The 26897-nt window shown below is 39.1% G+C and overlaps 1 protein-coding gene across 1 annotated transcript in view; it reads left to right on the top strand.

Moving 5' to 3' along the window:
* Positions 1–26563, top strand: part of nsg2 (neuronal vesicle trafficking associated 2) — a 45045-nt gene extending 18482 nt beyond the window's left edge. The window contains exons 4-5 of the mRNA XM_038707424.1: positions 22632–22742; positions 25064–26563. Of these exons, the coding sequence (XP_038563352.1) occupies positions 22632–22742; positions 25064–25261 (309 nt within the window). The 3' untranslated portion in view covers positions 25262–26563. The remainder of the gene's footprint in view (positions 1–22631; positions 22743–25063) is intronic.
* Positions 26564–26897: the final 334 nt, after the last annotated feature.

Below are 26897 nucleotides of genomic sequence, written 5' to 3'. Positions count from 1 at the left end.
TCTACTGTGTAATATTTAGGAGGATCTATTGACAGAAATGCAATATAATATACATAAATATGTTTTTAGTGGTGAATAAAGACACCTCATAATGAACCGTTATGTTTTTATCTACTTGAGCCATTTCTATCTACATACACTGCAGGTCCCCTTACATTAAAGTCGCCGCTTTGCGCTGCCATGTTTCTACAGTAGCCCAAATGGACAAACTGCTTTACAGAGCGTGTTTCATCACTACGTTGAATACATACAAAGAAGAAGAAAAAGTATTACTAGTAATAGTAGTAGTAGTATTTGTCTGGTTTATTAGAAGTAAGAAGATATGTGAAATTGGAGGACCAATATTCTTTAGCACAAGAGCCGACAGAGCTTGTCAGCCACCGTAGCTGTTCCTACGCGCTTGCAAAGTGGGGGGTGAGCAGTGGCTGAGCCGTTGGTTGCAATTCACAACCCTTACCACTAAATGCCACTAAAACCTACACACTGAACATTTAATAATGCTGTAATCACTACGAGCACATATTGTATTGCAAGACTGCATGCTTTGGTTCAAAACAAATAAAATATGTTGCCAGTGAACATTTTACTGATGTTTTCAGATTTCACATATTTGCACCAGATACGTCAATTAACAACAGTTCCTCATCATGTTAATAGAAAACATAATTAGGTTCCCTTTAAAATATATTTGCTGTTTCAAATGAGTAATTTCTAAGATACAGAATTAGAACGCATGTTTCCAGTGAACATAATCCAGGCAGTAATTAGCAAGTTTCATTAAAGATGTGTTATGCAAAAGCATTTAGTGTTTAGTGAAATACTGAAGAGGTTTAAAGGGTTTTGTTAAAAATGTTCATGCTATGGATTCTGTCAAATATAATTTTAAAATCAGATTCAAATATCGATATCGGGTTTGGCCTCAAAAACTCTGTATTGGTCAGCATTTAATAAGAGGGATGAATTTGAGGATGGAGGAATGGTGTTGCGTTGTGCTATTTGCAGTGTTTTTGATTTCAATTCAGCTCATGACCTTTGCCGCTAAAGATCTGTTTTCAGCCTCTTCCATTTTTGCCGCCACGCTCAACGGCAGACTGTCTCATAAAAAGAAAATGCCATGAAGAGCATCCCTGAAAATGAAGACTTGGAAGAGAGGAAAGGATTAGTCTGGCGCAGTAGGGCAGGGATTGGGGGATGCAGGTGTAGAGATTGATGAAAGGGAGATTTAATTTGTGTTGTCCTCCCCGGTTTCTGGCTCACTCACTATCCAGAAAACATGTTGTACTTGGCTGGCTCTCACCACACGCACACACACACACTTCAAACCCACGTGCGCACACCCACTCCTACAGGATGGACACTCTCACTCTGGCAGACAATTGCAGACACAAACCTCATCATGCACATACACACACACACAGACACATACACACATAGACACTGACCACATGACAGCGCCGTGACTGCCAAGCCGAACCCACTCGGTGCCAACAGAAGTTAGCAGGCCTGTGCAGGTAACGACGGGAGAGGCAGGCATCGTCCAAAACAATTATCCCATTATTATGTCCATTTCTTCTTCTGATAAAAGCTTTGCTGCAATCTTCCGCCTCCACAGAAGGCCTGCACTGTTTGTCAGGTTGGAGGTAATTACTGATGTGGTTCGTAACCTTGCACAGCCTCCTGTTCCACATATTATTCTTCCTTGTTTTGTATGGATGACTAATAGTACCCTGATTGTAGGGAGTGTTCATAGCCGTCGTCTGCTCTCAGTTAAACACCCACACTGATGCGCACACACACAAACATTGAATTGAGCGAAAGGGGAACAATTGATTTACCTTCAGCACTAGTATTATACTCTGAACCTTGTATGCTGTGGAAGGTGGGAGAACATTAGAGGGAGGGGAGGAAGTGGGCGGATGCTTTTTTCGTTGATGTGGGAGCGACATCATCTCAACTACTCTGCTGCGCTGGGAGTACAGCAGGTGTTATGAGAACAGAGAGAGTGTGTGTGTATGCGAGCATGAACTCCCACTGTGGTCATCTATTTTAAGAAATGTATACATTTAAAACTACTGTATATTTAAGTCCAATTGTTTTTACTGACTTTCCCTGAAATATAGCCTACTATATTTTGTAAAAAAGCAAGAACTGCTGCAAGAAGACACTGATGAGCAGAGTTTACTCTCATCAAGATGCTCTTGTGATAATGACTGGTCAGAATATGGTTGGCACCTGTCCCTCTAAGGAAGTAATTAAACAGTAGTTATAAACATTTAAACTACATTCTTTGCGCTGGAAATTGTATTTTTATAACCTGACTTTCTTTATTTCTTTAATTGCTGATTTTTTATCAGATTTTCTCTTGTTTATTAAAAATGTAATATACACTGTAGGGCTGACCCCGAATAGTCGAAGATTTGACGATGGGCGGACCCTGATACGGCTGTCAATCTCACAGTCGAAGCTTCGCAGTGAAACAAGGATCATGCCATTTTGGCAATATGGAGGTGCTCAACGTTTTCTCCCAATAAGTTCCTATACAGCCTATTACAATATACATTTCACCGTTTAATGCTGTAAATAAACATGTGAAAAGAATTGTAACCCCAACCCTGGGTCATCAGTGCGCATGTGTAGGCGTAGCGTGTGTGTGTGCAGTGGCAGAAGAGAAGCATTTGCTGAAGAGACCGAGCCCCAACTTCACTGGTGTTGTGCCGAGTTGTCCGCACCTCGCGGGACTTTTGGATAATTTATCACCGTTGATGACCACACAAAGAATATTTTATCGTTTTTAAATAGTTGGCTACTTGAAATAGACCCGCGAGGAACCACGACATGCATGCAGTTGTCGGCAGCACAAAACTCTGCATAAGACCGGTGAAAGGAATGCGAGAGAGAGTGAGAGAGAGAGAAAAGGGTCTTCAAAAAGCCTCAGTTTAGCTGGAAGTTTACAGTGTAAGTTGAATGAATAGAGACTGCAGCTCTGCAGCTTCTCAAGATTAAAGCTGAGCTACCCTGTGTAACCCCCCACCCCCGGCTCGCAAACCCCACGCACAAAAACACACATGATTAGACTATCAGTCGACTATAGGCAGGACCAGTGGTGGACTGGCCATCAGGAGAACCAGGCCAAATCCTGGTGGCCTGTGGGCCAATCTTGCCTGCCAATTATCATTATCATCTTGAACAGCAAACTTGAACCAGTGCACACACCATATCCACTCTCTACAAATTAAGCTCATCTCCATCAGTTGTTAGGAAGATTCAGCTCTTCTTATCAAATGAAATGGTCCCTGGTTTCAATGGTAAACCACCACAACAATTACCTATAAAAAACATTATATTCTAAGCAGACATGTATTAAAAATACATCAATCATAAAGTAACATTTCTATTACAAACAAATGGCAAACCTATTAGCAAATTTTAACAAAACTCCCTTCACCGCTTTGCATCATGGGAAGTCTGAGGGGCGGACTTAGCCTATCACCCCAGACTCACACAGGTAACAAAGATGAAGGTTTCTTCACCTGTTCAGGGATTCAGCCTGGCGACCTTACCGGCTACTTACTATTGTCTCTTTCGCTTTCTCTGTCTCTTTCCTTTCACCTATATCATTCCCCCTCTCTCCATCACATCTTTCCTCCTTCCCCTTCTCTCCCTCTCATCATCTGTCCAGCTCGCACATTTTGTTTTTCCTCTCTTGACCCTTTCTTCCTAATTTTTTCCCTCTCCCCCTCCATCGCATCAGAACAAGCCGACATTCAGTGGCAGCATACTCACACTCTCTCATCAAACTCAGTTCTGGGAAGCATTTTTACATCACTTCCGAACACAAACACACACGCTCACAGATCCTGTTGTAACTGTGCCAGCTGCCTCTGGCAGATATTCACAGACATCTTATTGTCCAAAATTGGCTTCTGATAAAATGAACTAGCCAGATGTGATCCCTAGATCATAGAGCTGTGGCGTACACACACACACACACACACACTTAAAGTACACACACTTTTGAGGCACTGTTAAGTTATGAATCAGGCTGTGATGTTCACTTTAGGCCTCGGCTGAATTTGATGGGTGTATTGGCTTTATGTGAGTAAGAAAATCAGTTATCAGTGTCAAACAGACAGGAATAGACTTTGTGCGATCCACAATCATAGTCCTGGTTAGGGCAGTCTGCCGTCCCAGAGGCCTCAAAGCCAAACTCAAGTCTGAGTCATTTGTCAGACAAAGAGGTCCCCTTGTCAGCTACCATATGAGACCCACAGACAGACATTTAAACAGGCTGGACAGACAAACAAATCTCAATCTTCAGGGCCAGATAGAAAGGCAGACAGACAGATAACGACAGACAGACATCGCTGCTGTATTTGGGATGGTTTATAAAAGTGCAGATGGCTCCCGTTCTGCTCTACTTCTTGTTTCAGATCCCATATCAAGCAGTACCTCAAAGGACAGCGGACTTCAATCACTGTCTGCCTATCAATATCAGCAGATGTGAATATATATATGCATAAATCATCTCTCTTTCCTATTCAATACACGAGAAACAGTTTATCTCAGAGGTCAAGGCAAAGAGAAAATCCAATTTCCATCCATATTTGATTACAGAAAAAGAATCCTGAATCCATCTATGACTTACCATCCTGTGTTGTTTTTATACAACAACGCAGTGGCGGCTGCATCCAAACTATATAGTGGGACTTAATAACTCCGTTATCAGGGGTTGCCAAGACTAAAAAGGATTTCTGAGCCTGAATGCCAACAAGTCCATGCAGTTTGACAGCATTAAAGCTCTTGGCACACATATTCATTGCAGCCTGATTTCTTTAAATGTTCTGTTTCAGTCAGTTTTCATGATTTAATTTTTTTAATTCAGCACAGCTCAGGACAGAATTGTAACAATCCATGATGCCTTGGCAAATATCAGTGATTTTCTTTATCACAACACCATCTAATCCAATTCTGTTTTACCAGTTACTTAGTAAGGGGATCGAATTGAGTCATAGTTTCTTTAGTTCCTAATTGGTAGGTCGCAATTGCCTGCGAACATAATTATTCTTCATGTCTCTTGTTTTGATAGCTAGCAGGATGTCTCTAAAACTTGTGAGCATATTTCAACAAAATTGGTGGAAAATTAGGCCATTGCCCGAGGAAAAAGTAATTAGTGTCTGGTGCTGATCTAGCAATACTCAAAGTAGCAAGATAGAGATTTGCTTGAATGTGTTATTAGAATAATGCATTTTTAAGATTAATGCAGACTGTTGCTTGGCTGAGCTGTGTGCTCGCTGATTGCTTTCCAGTTTTACAAAGCACCACTAAATGTACATGGAGCCAATAAGCTTTTTAACAGTTAATAAAAGTCCGTTCAATGAAGACAAGAAAAATGCACAGAAACAAGGTTACAATGAAAATAGATAATAGAACAGCTACAGACACTGAGACATAAGCAGTTGGGATTGTGAGGTTGGTCTTGTCTGTTGAGACCAAAGAAGGACGTAGTGTGACGATTCTTTTTTTTTTGAGCCAGAAAGTCTGCAAAGGGAGAAGGTAAGTGTGGATGGATGTTTTAACAAAACGTTGGACCTACTGACAGTCAATGCTTGTTTCTTTTAACCATGACCATGATCTTTACCTAACCAGGAATGCACCAATCCAACCTTATCTCTCCTGTTGCAACACCTCAATTCAGGGAATCTGCCCACAATCCACTCCAATGCTTCTTTTTTTCCCCAAATGACATGTTGCTACCTTTAGTCTCTTCCATGACATGTGGGATTAAAATGTAAGGAGTTGAAGGCAGATAAAGAACGAATCCCTGCCTTGTCTCATGGCGTCTCATCAATATCTGTTCATTCTACAGCAGAAATGGAGACACATGCCTAAGAAAAAGCCAGGCATTGGTGTTTCCATGTTGAAAATGATAAAGTGAAGAAAGGAAGTGAATGGCCATTGTGCTCCCTACCCTCAGCTGAAGTCTTTCTCTTTGCTGCAGTTGAGCAGTGGGAGCAATTAGGAGACAGGCAGACTGCGGCTGACTATTCTGACCCTCAACTTCTCTGTTGTTTCCTCAACGTCTGTCCTTGCGATCGATCCACCTATGTCTGTCATATACGTTACTCATGCTACTCATACTCATCAAGACTAGCAGATAAGTGGGAAAACATGGTGATAAACCACATAGCCTGAACAATTTTTACTGTTGTGTAAGTGTGTTGACTGACATACCCTGCAACCAACTGTGAAATAGTAAAAATGGCGTAGTGACCTTCCTACTATGATTAGAGCGGCAGACTGATCGTCTCTTTTACCCCTGAAGCTCTTTTCTTCAAGACACATCCTTTCTCACCCCCTGCCCTCCCTTCTCCAAAATCTCTGCTATATATCTACTCACTCTTAAGTACGAAAATCCTTTACCTTACTGCAGGACTGTCAGGACCTGCAGTTTTGTGCTCACTGTAAATCACGTATATATCTAAAATATATTTTTTAAACTATTAAAAAGGGTATATAAGACAAGCGGACCTATACAAACACAGACAGACTGCTCCTCCTTTTTAATATTGTCAGTAAGTCCTTTAAGAGGCAATAACATGATAAAGCAACCAGTCACAAACATAGAAATAATATGAAAAAGTCAATTGAATTGAAATGACCAAAAATAAAATTTGCTGAGGTAAAACATCATATATGACAAGAAGAATTTTGTAATTTGCAAAATTTGGGGTCTCGTAGAATCCACAAATCAGTATTTCAGGTCATTGCAAGAGATCTCACAAAAACATATATTTAAATTAAATGTAGTGGAAAACCAAGAAAGTAACAAAAAAAAGTACTTACTCACGTGGACACACACACACACACACACACACAAATACACACACACACACACACACACACACACACACACACACACACACACACACACACACACACACACACACACACACAGCTGTCTACATGATGAACATAAAAACATGAACATAAAAAATACCCATGAGACTGAGAGCTAGGGATACATTAGAGTAATGAACCTTGCCTTGTGATGTAAACAACTGTTTAGAGGTGTTCTATGTGTGCTGTGTGTGTGTGTGTAAGTTTTAAGAGGCGGGCCCCATCATTAATAATATCTCCTCTCCTGCAACATCTTCATCTAGCAGAGTAGGAGCTGATTAGCAAATCTAATCCAGATGTTTAGTGTCTCCTCAGAGACTTATTACTGATTCATAATGAGTGTCTGTTTGTGTGTTCACATTACACAGGATGCATTCAAATTTGTTGTCAGTTTCAGTTACAGTACGTGTCCGGTCATATTTTAGGAGCAATTGTTTTATCACGTCCCTGCAATAGGAGGTTTTGCAGGGTTGCGTCACATTTGATGTTTATTCATTGTGCTCTTATTTATGCATTTTCTGTCTTTGTCTCTTTCACCCTTTCTGTCACTTTTCTCGTTTCTGCCCTCTTAAGCCCACCTGCTCTTTGACTTAGAGTCTATACCCCAAGAGCACGTTCCTCTGAGCGGTGTCTCCAACCAATATGGCAGCGTGCTCTGACAAAACCTTTGAAGTTTTGTCTCCATAGAGACCTTGTTTAATTGGGACACATTAGCATAATTAACATCTATCTCCTGCTGAACATGCACAGTCTCAATCTGTGCTGAACCGGTGGATTCTGTGTGCATGTGAGAGAAAGACTTTTGATGACACATCTTACTACAAAACAGCAGTGGAAGTGAAAGATACAGTCAGACCCTCTCATTGTACATTCAGCCTGATGTAGCCCCCAAACACGTCTAAACGGCGTTATTCCGGAGGCCTGGTCTTCACTAAAGCTGAAAACACAATACATGATATGAAGTCGGATTATAATCCTAACTTTCCAATGAAAACAGTCTCTGAAAAATAGGCCAAGTCACCATGGACAGTCAGCACATAATCTTTTCCTGTGCAGAACTGAAATCTCTCGTCAAGCATCAGAGCAAATGGATTGATTACACCAGAAACGTTTTGATTTTTTTGAGTTAAATTGGATAATATGGATGTGATCCTGTGGTTTAAGATGATTAAAATCAAGAAGCTGAGATGACTGTAATCTGCACAAATCAGTTGTTGCACATGTGATGCTTGTAATTATTGCGGGTGGTTGAGATTTAAAAAAAAGTCCTGTTATTTTCTGGCTGGTATATATGTCCATTTTAACTTTAACACACAATCTGTGAGATGCAGTGCTCTGACTTTGCTCCTGCAAGTCAGTGCTGTGGCCAGCCTGGTCTGGTTTAAAAGAAAATTCAGCAACTCTTACTGCTCTTGTAAGGAGGCTGCAGAGGACGTTCAAGTACAAAGTGTTTTAAACTCATTCAACTCACAGTAGTTCATACCAGAGAGAAAGTAGTTTTCAATCACGACAGTTTTTCCCTTGTGCCTTTCTTTTGGAATATGTGGCAAAGCAGCTTTTACATGATCAAATATGTCTTAATCCGTGAATTCAGTGATTTGAGACTGCTGTCATCAACATCCACAACATGATGTTGCTTCACTGAATGAGTTGTTTTCCTTATTGCATCCGAGTGACCTTTATATGAAATGGTAGAGCTATAATAAAATCCCCTCACATACAAAGAAAAACAGCATGTGCACTGCGTAAGCATCCATTAAGCCTACGTTCTTTTTATTGTTTTTGGAAAATACTGAACAACCTCACAAAACCTCATGCAAAACTCTGAGGGACGCTTGCTCTTGTGTGTAGACCTCACCTGACCTGAGATCAGAGGGAAATCTTGTGTTTTGTCAGTTTGGCATTTTAACAGTTTGTGTTTCCATCCGAGACGCGATGCATGTCGACAGCGGGGTGTTTGTACTTTGTTGCCACACTACTGTAGCTGTGCTTATCTCAACCGGATAGCAGGTCCTCGAGAGCCAAAATCCCCCGTACACAGTCTCCTTGACATCCCTCTGCCCCGTCTCAGGTACTCCGCTCTGAGGTAGCTGGCTCCCCAAAGATCTCTGCTTTGAGAGTTGACTTTGTTCCACTGACTGAAAACAAAGAGAGCTTTGCACTGACACGCTTTGGGAGGAAAGACAGAGTGCACACGATTATCAGGCACTGTTGCAAAAAGTATTCTGGAAGAAAGTTAATGATAAATGTTGTGTGCTCTTCCCAAATACAGCAGAAATGGCTCAATTTAGAATTGATGGAAAGTACTATTTTCAGGTTTTACTTTACATTTTATCCTACTTTATACTGCTACTCCACTGCATTTCAGAGGGATTATTGTACTATTTGCTTCAATACATTTATGTATCAGCTACAGTTAGTAGTTAGTTTTCATATAAAGATATTACATGAACAAAATATATAATAAGCTTATAAAATGTGATGCATTGAAGTAGTGGTTTCCCACCTTTTTATCTTGTGAAGGCCTTTCCAAAATAACAAGGTTTATTTGAGGCCCCTTGTCACCTTTCAGATGTCTATGAGTTTCAATAAAGTAGACTTCCCCTCTAACATTATCATTATGGTTTTATTTAAAACATTATGGGCCAGATTTACTAAAGGGTTGGGTGAGTTAAAACGTATGCAAACTTGATATGACCAGCAAATTAACACATAAGCTGATCTACTAACGGTATGCACGCAGAATGACGTCTTTCAAAAGTGATAGCACCTGTTGTTCATTTAGTACTTTTGTCTTAATGAATATGCAATTTGGGGGGTTTCAATTTTATTGTGCGAAGTAGTGTGAGGGTAACATGCAAATACATTTATTTACTACACGCAATGTGATCTACCAAGCCTAAATGCAATTTTATGTGAGTGCAACAGCGTCTGTATTTAATACGTTTGAAAGGAAGGTGCAAACCAACAAGCACCAGTCGTATTTGTCACAGCTCTCCACCTGGAGTGTCGGCCAGAACACTACTTAAGGCAAGGATGTACTTCTGGAGTATCAGGACAGGCATTGACTTCTTACAGGAAATGAGAGTTGAGATGGAAGGATGGTTCAACGTTATTGTATTCAGGACATAAATGTGTGTGGGTGTGGTTTCTGTAGTAAACAAAGAAATTAAAACAATGAGTACAATACTGTTTGTTACATATACTGTACATCATACCTTTACAGCCCCCCCGAAGCCAATTATCCTTACCAACACCACCACTGAGTGTGTACCTAAACCTAAGTTATTGATTATATGGAACAGCAGCAGACTTGATGACGGCCAGACCTATTAGCGGGCGGGACCTCACATCGCTGAAAACGTCGTAGCGTAACGTTTTTTTAATCAGCTCTGTCTTGAGAAATCAACCACATATTTGGAGTTTAAACAACTATATATAAACACCGTGTGTTCTCAACAAACTTCCGGTCTCCCGCCTGAAGCCAATACGGAAGCATTTGAAACTGCAATTCATCGAGATGGAGTCAATCTCCATTGACCTCCATGTTAAAATGCCCAACTTTACAGCAGAATAAAACATGTTTACAGCCTGGTTCAAAAAATGGTTTTAGTGCATATCGCTAATTTTGCCTTTCGTGACAACTGTGAGGGGGGGTGAATTTTTTTATAACTCACCTGTTTAAATTATATTAAGCCTTAAAGTTCTGCATTATTAGAGGCGTGGCCGCTTTGATTGACAGGCACCTTTAGCCGCTGCCACTCCTAGCACTCGGTCCGCCGTCTGTTAGACTCACTCAGCTACACGGAGCTCTGAGGCTCAACCTGTCGGAGCCTTTTGGACATTTGTACATGCAGATACCGGATGAATAATGGCAGGCTGTGCAGTTCATTGGAGAGAGAACCTCCAGGAAATCCGTGTTCTACTTGGTGAGTGAAATTCCCGTATTTTATTTATTTGTCAACATATAACAGGTTTCGCTGTCGGCATATAGCTTGTTAGCTTAACGTTTGCTCGTTACGCTAATTAGCCAGATACGAGCAGCCCCAAGCTGCTAAGTTAGTGTAAGTAAGTAAGTTAGTGTGTTCTAATCGCAGCTTTTAATTAGTCAAAGACAAGTCAGCAAGAAGAGAGAAAATGTAACGTTATTAGATTAACCTTACTGTTAGACATTAGGGTGATAATGCTTTGAAGAAAAGGCATCTGTGTGAAGTTGTCAGTTATAATCATCAAAATTAAAAGGAATGAACACTTGAAATATATCAGTCTGTGTGGAATGAATGTATACATTATACAAGTTTCACTTTTTGAATGGAATTACTGAAATAAATCAACTTTTTGATGATATTCTAATTATATGACCAGCACCTGTATTAGGAAACAGTGTATTTCACATTGCCACCCCTAATTACTGTCACATGCCAGAGAGGTTATCATGCTCAGGCAATCTCAGAGTTCAGTAGCTTTATGGCTCTTTGGAAGAAGCTGCATAACTGTCTAACCATTGTTGTCTTTACAGGTGCCAGAGGAGCTGATTGCAGAACCCTTCAGATGTGATTAGCTGTGTCCAGCTCTTCAGGAGAGAACAGCTCCAGCTTCCAGCTCTTCAGCTCCTGCTTTTCTTTTTACTCACAACACCTGAACACTACTGACGTGAAATTATGACACTGGGTTCTTATCAACAGATTGTATTATTATAATAACTCTCAACACATTTCAAGTCATATAAAACTACTTTTACATTTGTAACCTCTTAATATTGATGTTTTCATGAATGCAAGACAAGAGTTTAATTTATTAAACTCTATTGACTATTATTATATATATTATAACTATTGCTTTTGTATAAGGAATACTTTTTTATGAAGTGTATCAAACTAATTATAAATAATAAAATAATTCTTCATTCATCATCAGTTTCATATTTTAATTTTAAATAGTGTGATCTAAATTTAACAATATATTATTTTTAACAGCTGTAAATGAAAATATTAAGATGTTATTTATAGGCCAACATTTTACATATGTTAGTAGAAAGTAAAAAATGAAAGGTTGATGTTATATGCTGTTTTATTTTGATATTTTTATTTCTTTAGGAGACAAATGTGACATTGACTGAGAAGTTACTCTGTAGTGAAAAACAAAGAATTATCTGCACAGAATTATCTGAATAGTATTGTGACCTCCGAGAAGGTCTTGTGTGGTTTACATTGTATAGACTCACCTATTTACTACACGTGCATTCGGTCAGCTCTGAGACCTCAGAGAGGTCACAATAAAAACCACCTAGTGCGATTCATAATTACTCAGTGCAGATCATTCTTTGTTTCAGCACTTACCCACAGGATGGTTTGGATGCAATACACTATAATAAATGATAAAAGGAGGACGTTTCGTAAACTAGAAAACCACTGTTGAACCAGGGAATCCGTGTGTCCACCACGACAAATGAGCCTCATTGACTTTGTATGGGTGTTGTTTTCGTGGGGGTGACACGTAATTTTAACACATTAAGTAACAACATCACGTAAATCGGGGTTAAGGGGTCGTGTTCATTGTTGTTTGGATGTGCCCACATTATTCAGTGCAGCAAACAAGGCACTCTTCACAAACTTCAGGCTCTGTTATATAGTATATGGGTACTGGGTGTATGGCTCCTTATTTATCTTAAAGTATAAGGTAGAAAGTAAAAATACTCCTGCACACACAGAAATACACTGCATAATTACTTTTCAACATTTCATGTGAAACATGTTTGAGAGTATTTTGACTTTTCAACTTATCCTAGACTGATGTTCTTGAGCAAGGGTTCAGCTTTAATGTTTCATGTTTTATCTGTGGTACACGATTAGCTTTTCAGTAAGTAGTAAAGACAAGGAGTGCTAATATATGTAGAATTTAGAATGTGAACCATAAACCATATCTTTTTTTAAATGGACCTATAACACAAATATGGACAATATTTAAAACTCAAAGTAAACAGAAAGAGAGAACGCCTTTCCACGTCAGTCCACGCCAACAGATACAGACTTCCACGACAATAACAAGGCTTCCAGGTCTCTGCAGCTCTCTGGCACCAGGTGGGACATTTGATCCACATTGTGACTCTAGGAGGAAAATGTGTAATAAATGCTTCAGGTGATGAAAATATAAAGTAAACAATACAGATGAGTCTTTAATAAATAGAATATTGTGGTGAAGTTAATTTTCTAACGTAATTCTATTCAAAAAGTGAATCTCTGATATATTCTAGATTCATTACACAAAGTGAAGCATTTCAAACCCTTTTTTTGTTTTCATCTTGATTATGGTTTAGGCCTACAGCTCATGGAAATAAAAACTCCAGTATCTCAAAATGTATAAACATTTTAGAATAAAAATACATTTCTGTATTATAAATTATACAGAAATGTCAACTGGAGAAGAGCTCTCTAATCAGCTGATTAACTCAAAACACCTGCAAAGGTTTCTGAGGCCGTTAATCACTCAGTCTGGTTCTGATGCTCACAATGAACTTTTCTTCAGTATTCTAATTTTTTGAGATGCTCTTCTAAAAGATGCCTCAGTGTTTTAATGTTGACAGCACTATTATGTCACATACATGGGAGAAATGGAACAAGGGAGACTGTTTTTAAATGTTTTTAAGACAGACAATTTTATATGAGCTGTCAAATGTCCAGTAGCCAAGTTGTTCTAGTAACATTACTTACAGTTAAAGCAGGCGTGGAGGCATCAGATCCTCAACAAGAATCTTGTGACCAATATAAAAAAGCAACTTTCTCTCTCAAGTGTCCTATTCCAGACAATAATCCCACACAGCTCTGCCGACAGCAGCAGCGGTACTCAATATAGCAGTGTGGGGAATTAATTAACGTGATAACAGCCATGGCTAACGTTTTACAAGTTATACAGCTTCCATCATGTAACTAAGGACTCTACCGCTAGCTTATTACGTATATTACAAGTAACATACTGACGTCCAAATAAAGTCGAACCATAGCTGGTAACTACCGTTATGTAAAAGGATTAATTGATTTGCTTCAAGTTGTTCGTTTGAGCTGTAAGTAAACTTAAGGTAATTAATAACTGATTCATAGTTAACTGTTAACGTTGGTCTCAAAAAAATCTAACATTAGTGTTGCAAAATAACATTACCCCATTTATATATTAAAAAGCATTTAAAACCTTGTGAAGTATAATCAATAATAATATAACAATAATAATATATCAGATATGTGAGTTATTTTAATATTTTCCGGTGTCTTACCTTGATGAGCTGACAACCATAAACTGGTAAGAAAATGGCCACAGGTTCCAACCTCCACCGTACAGCACCGAGGGTTTAGAAGCTACCTCTGCTAACGCAGGGTAGCATATAGCATTAGCTCCTTAGCATGAGCTAACTCAATCATGTCGAGCTAGGCGAGAGTGGTTTCAGCAACACGTCACCTCAGCTCCACCCACGACCTGCCTCTTTGACCATTTATGGATACCTGGGAGTGATTCGCGGTGACGCGGTGCCAAGATGGCGACGGCCAGCTCCGCCCAATTCGGGCTTCAAAACTGCTCTTCAGAAACCAGCGGGTGACGTCACGGATACTACGTACATTTTTATATACAGTCTACGGTTCTCAAGCGGCACGTTTCCTCTCTGCAGAAATGTGGAGAGCAGGCAGGTAGCTCGCAGATATTGCGCAATAATCAAGATGGCGCCCGCTGAGAGTCGAACAACATTTTGGACTGAAAAGCAAGAAAAAAAAATTTCAGTCTGTAATTTCACCCACTGCACAGCTGCTGTGGCTGCTGTGGCCTGTTTTCAACAGGTTAAGGTGTCGGGGAGTGAGGTTTACTCACTACGCAGCCACTCTGGCTTCCATTACACTAAGCCAAACATCAAGCAAGCGCAACAACACAAGACTTAGTAAGCCAGCTAATAAGATATTACTAACTAGTCCGAAAACAAGAAGGCCAGCTTTGCATCTGCCCTACATTCTTTTATCTATTTATCTTGTGACCATTGAAAGGGGGCCTGGCCCCAACAAAAGGTTGGGAACCACTGGACTAAATTACAGAACTGAAAGAGGAAAAAAAGTTAAAACTAGCTTACAGTAATTTGCTAACAGTACAATAGTACCATTAGGCATACTTATTTTTGCAGTGACATTATTCTTTTACTCATAGTGGAGTATTTTCATACTGTTGTTTTGGTACTTTTAACTTAAAACCTCTTCCATTAAAAATATCTTCCGGAACCCAAATGGCCCCCTTGTCTCAAACCGCTTTAGTTCTTGATAAAAATTTTGATTAAAATTTCATGGAATATTGTATCATCACTTTACAAGCCTTAAAGCGATATTACAATATTCCATTTATTTTTTGGCACCATTTACCCAATGCCTTTATCCACAACCTGCTCATTTACATATATTCAATGTATGGTGGGAGAGCAGGTCCCCTACCTGCTCTGTGTTTTGCTCAAGGACACATAGGGATCAAACCTGTGGCCTTTCAGTTATCTGTTGTAGTTTCCAACCACTTGCCCTAACAGGCATGTTTTTTACCGACCACATTAATTTCATCAATACAAAACTGCCTTAAGAGGATAAGAGAATATTTAATTTAAATTTTATGTAGCTAGCTGATCCCTGACTTAAATGCTTAAACATGTTATGAATAGGGGAGGGATTAGACACCTCTGCAGGACATAGTTCCATCTACACTGTTGAATATTGAGCCTACATTGGTTGGTGTGTTTCTGAAGGGAATGGATGAAAAATGGCTTTTATTTGTACTTTATTTTTATGTTTTGAATTGAGTATGAACAGTTTCATGTCTGACGTCATGGCTAAGATAATGCCTTCATGCATTATTTTCAGTATTTGCTCTATAAAATGTATGATGTTTATCACTAGTTCCCAGAGACCATGGTGATGTCTTTAAATTACTTGTTTTGTCTGGTCCAGCTGTCTGAACTCTGCAGATATGACATTTACAGTGAAATAAAACAGAAAAGCTGCAAATCCTCATATAATATAGAAGCTGGAACAAGAAAATATGCTCTTTTCACAGATGACATTTTCACATGTCACCGTAGGAGAAAGCACAGGTGTATATAATAAAATGAATGATGGCTGAACATTTGAAAATAAGAGCCCAATTAACTATCCTTTAATGTTTGACGTTGAGTTTGGTGGACATATACTGGCTTGTGCTCACCCTGTCACAGAGTTTATTAATGTAATGAATCAACAAACTTCCCTAAAGGCATTAGAGATTATTACAGCCAAGATAAAAATGTATTTAATATTAAAACTTTTCTCATTTGATATTAATAGCTCCTTTTAATGCTATAGCTCAACAAGTCAGCACAAGGCTTTACTGTACTGTAGAGTACACAATGGAGCAGAAAAGAATCCATGAAAACCTGAGGGATTGAGCTTCCTTTGTGCTGCTATTTAGAGGGTGTCAGAGGGGGTAATAGGAAGATGAATGAAAAATAGTTGTTTATGTTTCCTTCAGTGGTGTATTGATTGATGCATCAGCCGATATCCCATTGTGGTTGCTGCCCGCCCGCCTGCCAGTCTGTCTGTCTGTCTGTCTGTCTCTGCCACCTGTTACCAAGAGAGGGAATGAGATTCTCCATCTGCTCCTTGATCTCTATCATTTGCTCTCTGTCTGCCTTTCGCTCGCTGCTTTATTGTCTCTGTCAAACCCTCCTTTATTTCTCAGTTTGCTCCCTCTGTCACTCTGTTATCTGTTTTTATCAGCGTCATTTTTCTCTCACAGCCCTCCCCTGTCAGACACCCACCCTCCCCTCCTCGCGCTCAGACACACACTAACATATTCTCCTCTTTTCCCCGAGTAAATGCGAGGAGGTGTCTGCTCCCCCATATGGCTTGTCAAGTTCCAGCAGTGAGAGTGTGGGTGGCGTGTTGCATTCTAACATAGCGTTAAAAAAAAAAAAGATAGGAGAGAAATCATATGTCAAATAGTGGTGAAATAGGCTGTGAAGAAGCATATCCGTTTAGCAAACTGCCATTGAACTTATGACGCACTGCACAGCTATAAATAATTAAAGGGATATGTGCATATTGTGGAAAATATGACTTATAAATCAATTATTTTCTACGATCCAGAGAGAGTCAGTGTTAGAGAAAATTAGCAGGTGGTGTTTGTTAGAAAAGATGTGGGTAAACAATAGGTGGATTTATAATAGACTATAGATGCTTAATCTGCAGTCAGAGATGAGAAAGATGGAGAACAGAGGAACAATCCTACTGGATCTTTTATAATCTGGTTTGATTGTTTGTCTTTCTCCATAATACTCAACTGTCTACAGCTGCAGCCACCTGTTCTTAAACTGATAGGACAGGAAAGAAATTGTGTATATTATATACAAAATGTATACAAAATATGCAGTATATTAATTGTCAGAAAAATGGTTGGCAACAATTTTTATAATCAATTAAATGTTCTGTTTGAAGAAAAAATGCCAAACGTTCACCAGTTCCAGCTTCTCAATTCATTCATTTCAGTGAATAAAATTGGTTAGATATTCACACCATGTTCACATTTGACTTTAAATCAATTGAGGCTACTCAAAATTACATAATAAGACAATTCAGCAATCTTTGGCTTTTGTAGAACTGAACATTTTTAGGTTTTTAACAGCTGGTCAGACAAAAACAAGCAGTTAGATGGCGTCATCTTGGGCTTCAGAAAATTGTGAATTTTATGGCCCAAAAGAAAATAACTTTTTATAGATTTTAAGTTGTCCATTTAAGGGTTAGTTTGTTTCTAGGACGTGATCTCTTATGTGATACATTATGTGAATAATTGTATTTGTATTTGTTTTTTTTCCATTCATATCTTGAGACTGATTTTAAGTTATGTCTTACTGTTTTTGTGGGTGTTTTGTCAGTTCCAGTTTCATGTGGGAAAACAAGACAGGATGAATAGGATGCTGGTACATTTGGTTACATTTTTGCAAAAAAACCTTGCCTCAGTGCAGATTTAAATACAATCACAGTTTTTTTTTTATCCATGTACATAGAAAAATGGGGTTTCTGTTGACCTTGGGTGGACTGGGTAAAACCAATCCAATCTTTATTGATGGAGCCAATCCTTGTTAAGGACACATTGTTCTTAGTCCAAATTATAGCAGCATGCTGCATGCTACCTGCATCCAAGAAAAACAAACGTCTGTCTGTTATCAATGTCCCCCAGCAAACAGAATAATGGTTGTGTTGGTGGTGATAGTGGTGTGGGATGACACATACTGGAGCGCTAATAAGAAACAGCTACTGTTTTCCACAGAAAACAGGATGATGGTTGGGAGAAGCTCAAAGCCTCGTATTGACCAAAAAAACATTAATCTCTTCTATTGTATTTTACAGTGTTTTGTTCTATTCTACTATGTTTATTTGCTTATGCTTAATGTGACAGCATTCTTGGCACAGATTCAGCTGATCATCAGATAAATAAGTAAAAGAGCATTCTCCTGTCTCAAAAGGAATATTGTGTCAGGCCAGTTAATATTGGCATATAAAAATTCACTTCATACATGGAGGGAGTCTTCATTCGTCAGCTGTAGCATTACCCTGACAACCTCCTAAGGTTTACTGCGGAGTTCAGCCAGATTATGAATAATGGAGAAAGGTCAGAATAGATTTTTAATGGATTTGTACCCCACATGGCTATGGCTGCATCAACAGGGATTTTGGAGCGATCGCTTTTATTACAAAGGGTGGGGTATGTTCTTTTCTGAACTGCTGCTCTGACTGCTGTTGAATCTACAATGAAAGTGTCATCTAATGTTAATACGGGCTATACTCTCCATGCCAGGGTTAATACCACTAATCTGTTCCGTGTGTGTCATGTCATGACCTAATTTTAAGCATCATTAAAGAGTGGTCGATAGGCCAAAAAAAATTGATGTAACCTAAGAAATATTGTATTCCTTAGGATCTATTTTTTTTTACCTATCTGTATATTGCTTCTTTGATGTGACTGTTGATAGTTGTGTGTTGACTGCTGTCTGTACAACAAATTGCCCCTCGGGGACAATAAAGATCCTTGATCTCTATATTAAGGCTGTTAGCATAAGCCATATGGCATAAGGCTGTTAAGGCTGCTATTGTTTACATTATTATTTCATTTGATGTGCATTGCAGTTACAAATGTATATTACTAAATATGCAGTGGTTCAATTATGTCTTATGCATGATCATTTTGCATTTGTTTTGTGAAGTAAATGTACATTTAGAGCAGTAGGTTATCCCAACACTTATCTTAAGTTAAAACAAGACAACTTTGTCCTGTGTCGTTCTACATACTACCTCACCTGACTTCCTCGTTTGCTCCTATCATAATAACTATGGCCACTAGAAGTCGCCGCCTAAGAATAAACATAAATATGGGCCGTAATAAGCTGCTTGCAGAGGCGGTCTATACAGCCGTACTTTTGGGGGAACATGTCCTCATACCGACTTGCGTCACGTGATGATAAATACGTGGTTAACGTCATGAAACAGTTGCAGTTTGGTTAGGCATAGGAAAAAAGTGAGATTGTTTGACCCATCCACCTCCTTACATGGACTTTCTTGCTCTTTATACTACGTCACCTGACTTCCTCCTTTGTAACTGTCACTAGAGGTTGCGGCCTAACAATAAAAGTAAATGTGGGTCTTAATAAGCCGCTGGAACAAACAACATATTCGGTCGTTTTTTCTGGTGAGGAAAGGCTGTTCTGGGGAGGACAGCCTGGGTTATCTAGGTGTTAGTCTTCTGTATTAGCTAATCAGTGATGAGTAATGTAAACTAGCATGTTCCTGGATGTGTGGGACTAAAGTGAATGAGAAACAGACAGGAATACAAGTGAGGAAAGCATAGACTGAGATACAAAAATTTTATTTAAAGGGATTAACTGTTTTATAATAAATTTTTAATTCTGTTTACTTGTGGTTATGTCTTTACTCATGCTGCTCATGCATATGCATGCTAACTAATGAGCAATAGTTGTTACTAAGAGTTACTAAGGTTCATGTTAACAGTATAGCTATTATATAAGCTAACAAGGCCTCTCTGCGCCATAGCTACAATTAAATGCTCTGTTTATTATTATAGCCGACCCTGCACCATTTCACCATGCAAAGTATAACATCAGTTAATGGTATGAGGTATGCCACAAAATACTGTAAAATAAGAATTGCATGGGAGGGCTACACAGACAAATAATAAATATATGCAGTTTTGTTGTGCAAAAGAGCAAATCTCTTCAGTCATTAGCAAATTAAGTCTTCGTTTCATGTTTCAAAGTGTCTAAGCAAAGTTGGGGCTCCACATCCATAAAACACTCACTGCTCGTTCCATGGTATGAGGAGGTTTACAGTAATCCCTCTTCTTAATAAGCCGTTTCATGTGCATCACTATTCAAAAAGGGGGTCTGGGTGGGTCTTAATCAGTCATTCTACTTCTGTTACTGCTCCAAAAGGCGGGTCAGGACATTAAATGTGCCCTTTTAATGTATTGCAGTGTGTGTGATGTGGGAGATGTAAAAAGAGTGTCAGGAGCAAGAAGGCTGAGAGTCGTGTCCCCCAGCTGACACCAAGTAAACAGTCACTTAGCTTGCATGTCCCTGTCCACCCCCACAACGCTGATGGAGACTAATGATCACACCCATGTGTAATTGCTCTGACATCTCGCTGTGACAGATCATATAGAGAGCAGTAAATCGGGAATGGCTTCACGCCAGTCTGGAAATGGAAATAGGACATTAGAAATATTCATCCATTATGGAAGGTATTTTCCAACTCGCTCAGTGGGATTAATCTGACGCTTTAATGGCAACTTTTAGGTTTTGAGCGTGTGGGGAATACAGACTCATGAGCCACACACATACTGTACCTACAGTGGCATTTACGACTTGACAGACAAACCACTTTTTTAAACACAACTATCCTTTGCACTTGATTTGCATAATTCCAATTAAATGCTCACTCAGACTCACCCAATCAGGGTGTCAAGTAGAAAGTAGGAGGAAACAAATCCTTTTATATGTTAATTTGCCTTACTACGACATTGTCTAGGCTGCCAGAAGAATGAATATTTCACACTTCAAACTGCACAGAGGCATTCTTCTAACATCAGTATGCAAAAATAAATGTGTTATTTCCATCATATTCAATTAGCTTTTGGCTGCTATTAAGCATTTTTCACACTGAAGATGCATTTTGATTCTGTCTAAGCAAATACTGATGACATTTCATAGTTCCTTTTTGTTAAAACTTCCAGTTTTTTTAATCATATATTTTGTTTGAGGTTGAAAGGCTTAATTTGCACACTAAAAATAATACTATTCATAAATCTGTTTCTCCACAGTAAACAGCTGGAAACATTCAGAAAGAGGATGAAGGGCTAATTGATTTTCTTGCTGACTTGAGTGGCATGACAGTTAGCACAGGTTTGGCAGCAGCAAGTATGCTGATTGATTCATGAGGCTGATTCAAAAACAAGATACCAAACAATTGAAACCCATTACATTTTCACCCACTCAATCATCAACACTAAAGTCATTGTGGAATGTCACTGACGATTGGGCTGAATCTACATAGATGTATATAATAATATGGAAAAATGTATACAAGTCACAGATAAAATAATCAATAACATGCAACAAAAACAATTACTCATTTTGGTAGTTTTTGTGTAGATTTTGCTAATTTGCTAATATAATAGTTTTCTCAATAAGTCCTTGAGCAACATGTGTGTAATTGATTTAGATATACTGTATGTGTATGCGGAAATGTTTAAGTCGCTTTGGACAAAAGCGTCTACCAAGTGAATGTAATGTTATTCTATTAGTCCACTGAAAGTTGATACACAAATTAATTATGATCCAGTCGTAACTGTATATTAAGCTCATGTCACATGAAAAAATGTAACGATCTGCATAACAGGAGGTGACAGCAGTACTGAGCTTTGAGCTTTTACTCTTGCAGGACATTTGTAATTTAATGAGGAAGGGAAAGATTGTATGCATATTAATTTTACTATTATTTATTTAGGCAACCTATTTAGAAGTTCATATTTACAGTAGGCTTTTCACAGGAGATCTATTTAGCTGCTTCAGTTTCTGGGTCCTGGTGTTGTTCATGCTGGCTGACTGTCACACATGCTTACTGGGACAGTTGAACAGTATCGAGCCATCAATAATGTTATTTGTAATGCTTGTTCTTTTCCTACTATGACAAGTGTGCTGTGAAAAGGGTATATCATGCTAGAAGGTAAGGGTCTTGGGACATTACCTTATGGAAAGAAATCCTTGTAGTATACCCGAAGCAATGCAAAAAGATACTGTCAGAAAGATAAGGCAGATAACAAGAACATAGCAGAATGGTTAAACAGCAGAGAAATTCCCCCCATGTGCTAATGATTTACATCACTGGCTTGATTTATCCATGCATAGTGTCACACCCTGAGTCATCCATCATGTCACCAGAAACACCTTGCCTTGAGGAGCCATTGACCTCAGTCAGCTGTATTATACTATATCATTTACAATGACTACCCCCCCCCCCCCCACGCACACACAGACACACACACACACTAATGCACACACTCCATCTTTCTCACCGTGTAACGCCAACCCTGTCTCACATACCAGAAACTCACAATCCTCTGTTGCTCTGGCACACACACACACACACACTGACCCGTGTTTGTCCTCCCTCCAGGTGACGATTCTGATCATCCTGGCCCTGGCCTTCCTCGCCTGCATCGTGTTCCTGGTGGTTTATAAAGCCTTCACTTATGACCATGCCTGCCCAGATGGATTCATTTATAAGGTAAGACCACAAAGGTGATCACAGACTTACAACACACGCACAAGAATTTACAAATGCCCAAGGTTACATGGTCAGATCAATTGTTTTGTTCACCCAATAGTCTAAAAAAGACTTAAAATACTTAATAATTAATAAAAAATTGCTTATTTGATTTCTTGACAATTAGATGAGAAGATAGATGTCTAGTTAGCTTAGCTTAGTTTAGCAAAAAGGACTGGAAACGGGGTGAAACTGAGGCAAAATCCAATTACCAACAACTCTAAGCTCACTAATTTGCATGTTATATCTCGTTTATCAGAAATGAGAGTTGTATCAAAACGAATAAGTGTGTTTCCTAGAACTATTCATTTAATAAATTGATTTATCAGCACTAGAGTTATATATTCTCACCTGCTCAGGTGTCCTTCCTATCTAAATAAAGAAGGTCTCCTGTGAGAGATGTAACAAAAAACCACCCTACTTTTACTAATTTCTGAGGTCATGTTACAGGAAGAGACTAACAAGGCTAATCAAACAGGCAATCATCAATCAGTGATATCAGTGATTTTGTTATGACCTGTGTAATCAAGTGTAATTTTGTGCTTTTGTTCCTTGACACAGAAGCCAAAGAAAGACACTCCATTAAGGGCCACTCTCACATGTCATTAGCCGTGTCGCCAATTAGATGAAAATTACACTCACTGCCTGTTTTACAATAATTACCGCATTATGATCACCAACTCCCGATCCATATTACTAAGGTCATAAAAGAAATTGTCTCATACAGCCATCCTTGTCTTACAATCTGCTGTTCAGACACACACTGTATTAGTGTTGAATCTTTAAAGTTTTGCAGTAGGCTATGTGGATGCAGCCTATGCTCTCCTCTCCTCGTACTTATAGATTTCCACTGCACTGCACAAGTTTCACAGTAGTTTGTGAGAAGTCACCTTGGAAGTCTGTGTCTCTGGACAAATTTGGTCTTTTAGGCGGAATAAATGTAGTTTCAGGCCCACAGCCTCTGCAGGAGCTCTGACTGCAGTCTGCAAAGGTATCATTAGAAGTGTCACATGCGCGTTCACCAGGTGCAAATGTGTCAATACAAATATGCACACACGCTCACTCAACACTACAAGACTACACACAAGGTTGTAAATGTATACACACTAAAGCAAATTAGATTAGATTAGACACAGATTGTAGGCTTTTTTTAATGGGGAGGCAAAATTGACCCTGTCAATAAACACAGTTTTTTAGCTATAAAACAGGGGTACTTTTTTAACATATCTTGTTTAAAACTATGAACACCACAACTACAGACTTTCTACAGAATTTAAGTTATAGAAAATAGTTAAATTGCTCTCCCAGTATTTTATCTAGTTGTGTATAAAATTGACCTATAAATTGTTCAGTGAATTTAATTTAGTCCTACCTTGATAATTTAGGAGCCTTTCACACCTACCTCATTTGGTGCGGACTTTCGAACTTTTCGGTTTGATCCGGACCAAAATTACAGGTGTGAAAACTTCCCTGGACCACAGTCCGGACCAAACAGACGAAATCTGGTCCGACGAAAAGAGGTAGTCTTGTGTCCGGATCAAACTGAACCATGGTTCGGTTTGTTTCTAGTGTGAAAGCATTTTTTTGGGTGGTTCGGACTTTCAGACCATTTACAGGAAGTTGGGCAGTTCCCGTGTAAACTGGAAACAAACAAATGGACGGAGAAATGCACTGAAATGAGGACACAATTATAAATCTCCCGTGACAGCTCATCTTTTAAACAGACTACCACTATGGAAGCAAACTGCCACTCACATCTTTGGTCTCTCCTCAAACAGAGATGCAGAAGGATTGCTTACTGTCCTCTCCTCCTTTTCTGTCCACGCCAATATAATGTTCACACAACAAAGATGTTTATCTGCAACAAAGATGTTTATCTGCCAAATTTGAGTATAGTTGGTACAACAGGTAGTGATGCAATAATAATATGGATATATGGCAACAATATGCATCTTTTCATCCCTCATTCATTCTTTCTTGTCCCCGGGGAACTGTTAACAAACCAATCAATGTCAAGTATAGGGAGACCTCAGCCCGCATAGATGATGACGTTAGGACGCAAATATGTAATGTAAAGTTCTTTAGTTCACTTGTAGAATTGCATTGTGAAACCAAACTAAAACTAACCGAATATATCAAAATGTGTCAAAACATGAACTTTGGTTGGACCTTGGTGCAGACTTTCAGGTGCGAAAGCCCCCTTAGATGCTACATGTAGCACCTTTAACAGCAAATTAATTGATATATTTTCTAAACAGCTCTATTCTCTTTCTCCCTCACAGCACAAGCGGTGTATCCCAGCCTCTCTGGAGGCCTACTACGCTGCCCAGGATGCCAACTCGAGGGGCCGTTTCTACACAGTGATTAGCCACTACAGCATGGCCAAGCAGACCACCTCGCACTCTGTCTCCCCCTGGCTGCCTGGAGGGGCGAGTGGGCAACAGCATGACACGAAACCCCCGAGTAGCGAGGGCCACTGAGTTAGCTGAGTTGAAGGGTGTTGTAAACATATACAGACACATGCAGACATATAGATGCAGACATACACAAACATGTTGGTGAATATTTAGAAAAAATAGACAAAAGAAACGCATAAACACAACAGCTACACATGTAATATCAATATAGAGTGAAAACATGCATGCAGACATAAAACCACACACAAGTACATGCTATGTCATATTCTGATTTACCTTGACTGCCCATTTATGTGCTCACTCTCTTATCAGGGTGCATTTCCCATTGAACCTTTGCTGTCTTGGGATTATCATTGTCTGCTAATACTGTACACACACACACACACACACACACACACACACAGTCTGCTCTCTCGTTACCATGTTTACTCCCTTCCTCTAATTTATTATTTATTGACTGCCATGATATATTTATTTTTTACAGTGATGTGTGGATGATTTGTATGTGATGAATTTCAAGCTTCCTCTGAGATTTTATGGAGTTTGGAGTCTTTTTTTTCTCATGCGTGTATACTGTAGTTATTGTACTTTTTTATTCATGACTTCTTTTCTTTTCTTGCCTTTCTTGTCCAAACTGAGTAACCTCAGGCACATCTGTCAAACACCACAAAGACACACACACACACACACACGCAAACACATATCACTTAATATACTGCAATCCAAAAAATGTCAGTATGGTCTTGTATTGCTGTAACACATTTTTAAACACAAAATTTCAGCTGTACTGTCTGAGGAAAGTTTGACGCTGGTGTCCACATCCTGAGTTGATTGAATGAATTTTCCCATCATGGCTGTTTGATAGCTCATAATACAGTGACATTTCAGTGTGCTGTGCTATACATTTTAAATCCTGAAATCCCCCAGTGACCCAAGCTGTACATACAACTGTGCGTTCAGGCTAGTTTTTTGTATGTATGCATTGTAGTAGTTTTTTTTTAGGTTTTTCTTTACAGTTCCTTCATGCAAGTTACTTACATATTCCTTTAGCAGCCAGTCTTGTAGCTCCATTAAACACAATGTTGCTGATGGGAAAGAAAATACCGTGCATACCACAGTCTCTTGCCAAAACTCTTATTTTATGCTGTGTTTCTAGTTATATTATTTGATGGGCTTCAACAGCCTCTACAGTTCCTCTACTGTTATTTTTCATTTTGTAATGTTGGATCTGTTTTCAAGAGCGCTTTTATGAGATATTGTGATGTTGTTAGTTGATATGTAGCGATACTTGATGTGATTTCTCATTGTGCATCCTTGTCCCTCTTCTCTTGGTTAGAATTCAAAATAAAACAAGCTGTGACCTATGCTGTGTGTGTGTGTCTGTCAGTCCCACTTACTGCTGTGTCTCTTTGGCGCTCACACAGCGCCTATTGCACTCCCGAGGCAGTGCAGTGTGAGTGACAGTGATGGCTTTTCATACAGCACATTATATTATTCAGATGTTCATACTCCTACTTAAATTCACACTATGATAGATATGTATTCTGCTGTTCATGTGTAGAAATGTCCAGAGCTGCAGAGAGTAGGTTTGTCGGCTGTAAGGAGCACCTGTGATTGACAGCAAAATAGTACCAAACAAAAACCTGTATCTGTAGGCTAACGGCAACTGGATATATAATTCATCCACAGAGTCCTCTGC

Source organism: Micropterus salmoides, unplaced genomic scaffold (genome assembly GCF_014851395.1).
Source record: "Micropterus salmoides isolate LMB-PRFRI ecotype aquatic unplaced genomic scaffold, ASM1485139v1 Ms_hic_scaffold_9, whole genome shotgun sequence".
Taxonomy (NCBI): Eukaryota; Metazoa; Chordata; class Actinopteri; order Centrarchiformes; family Centrarchidae; genus Micropterus; species Micropterus salmoides.
Note: the sequence above shows the minus strand (reverse complement) of the source record. Positions and strands in the feature narration are given on the sequence as shown.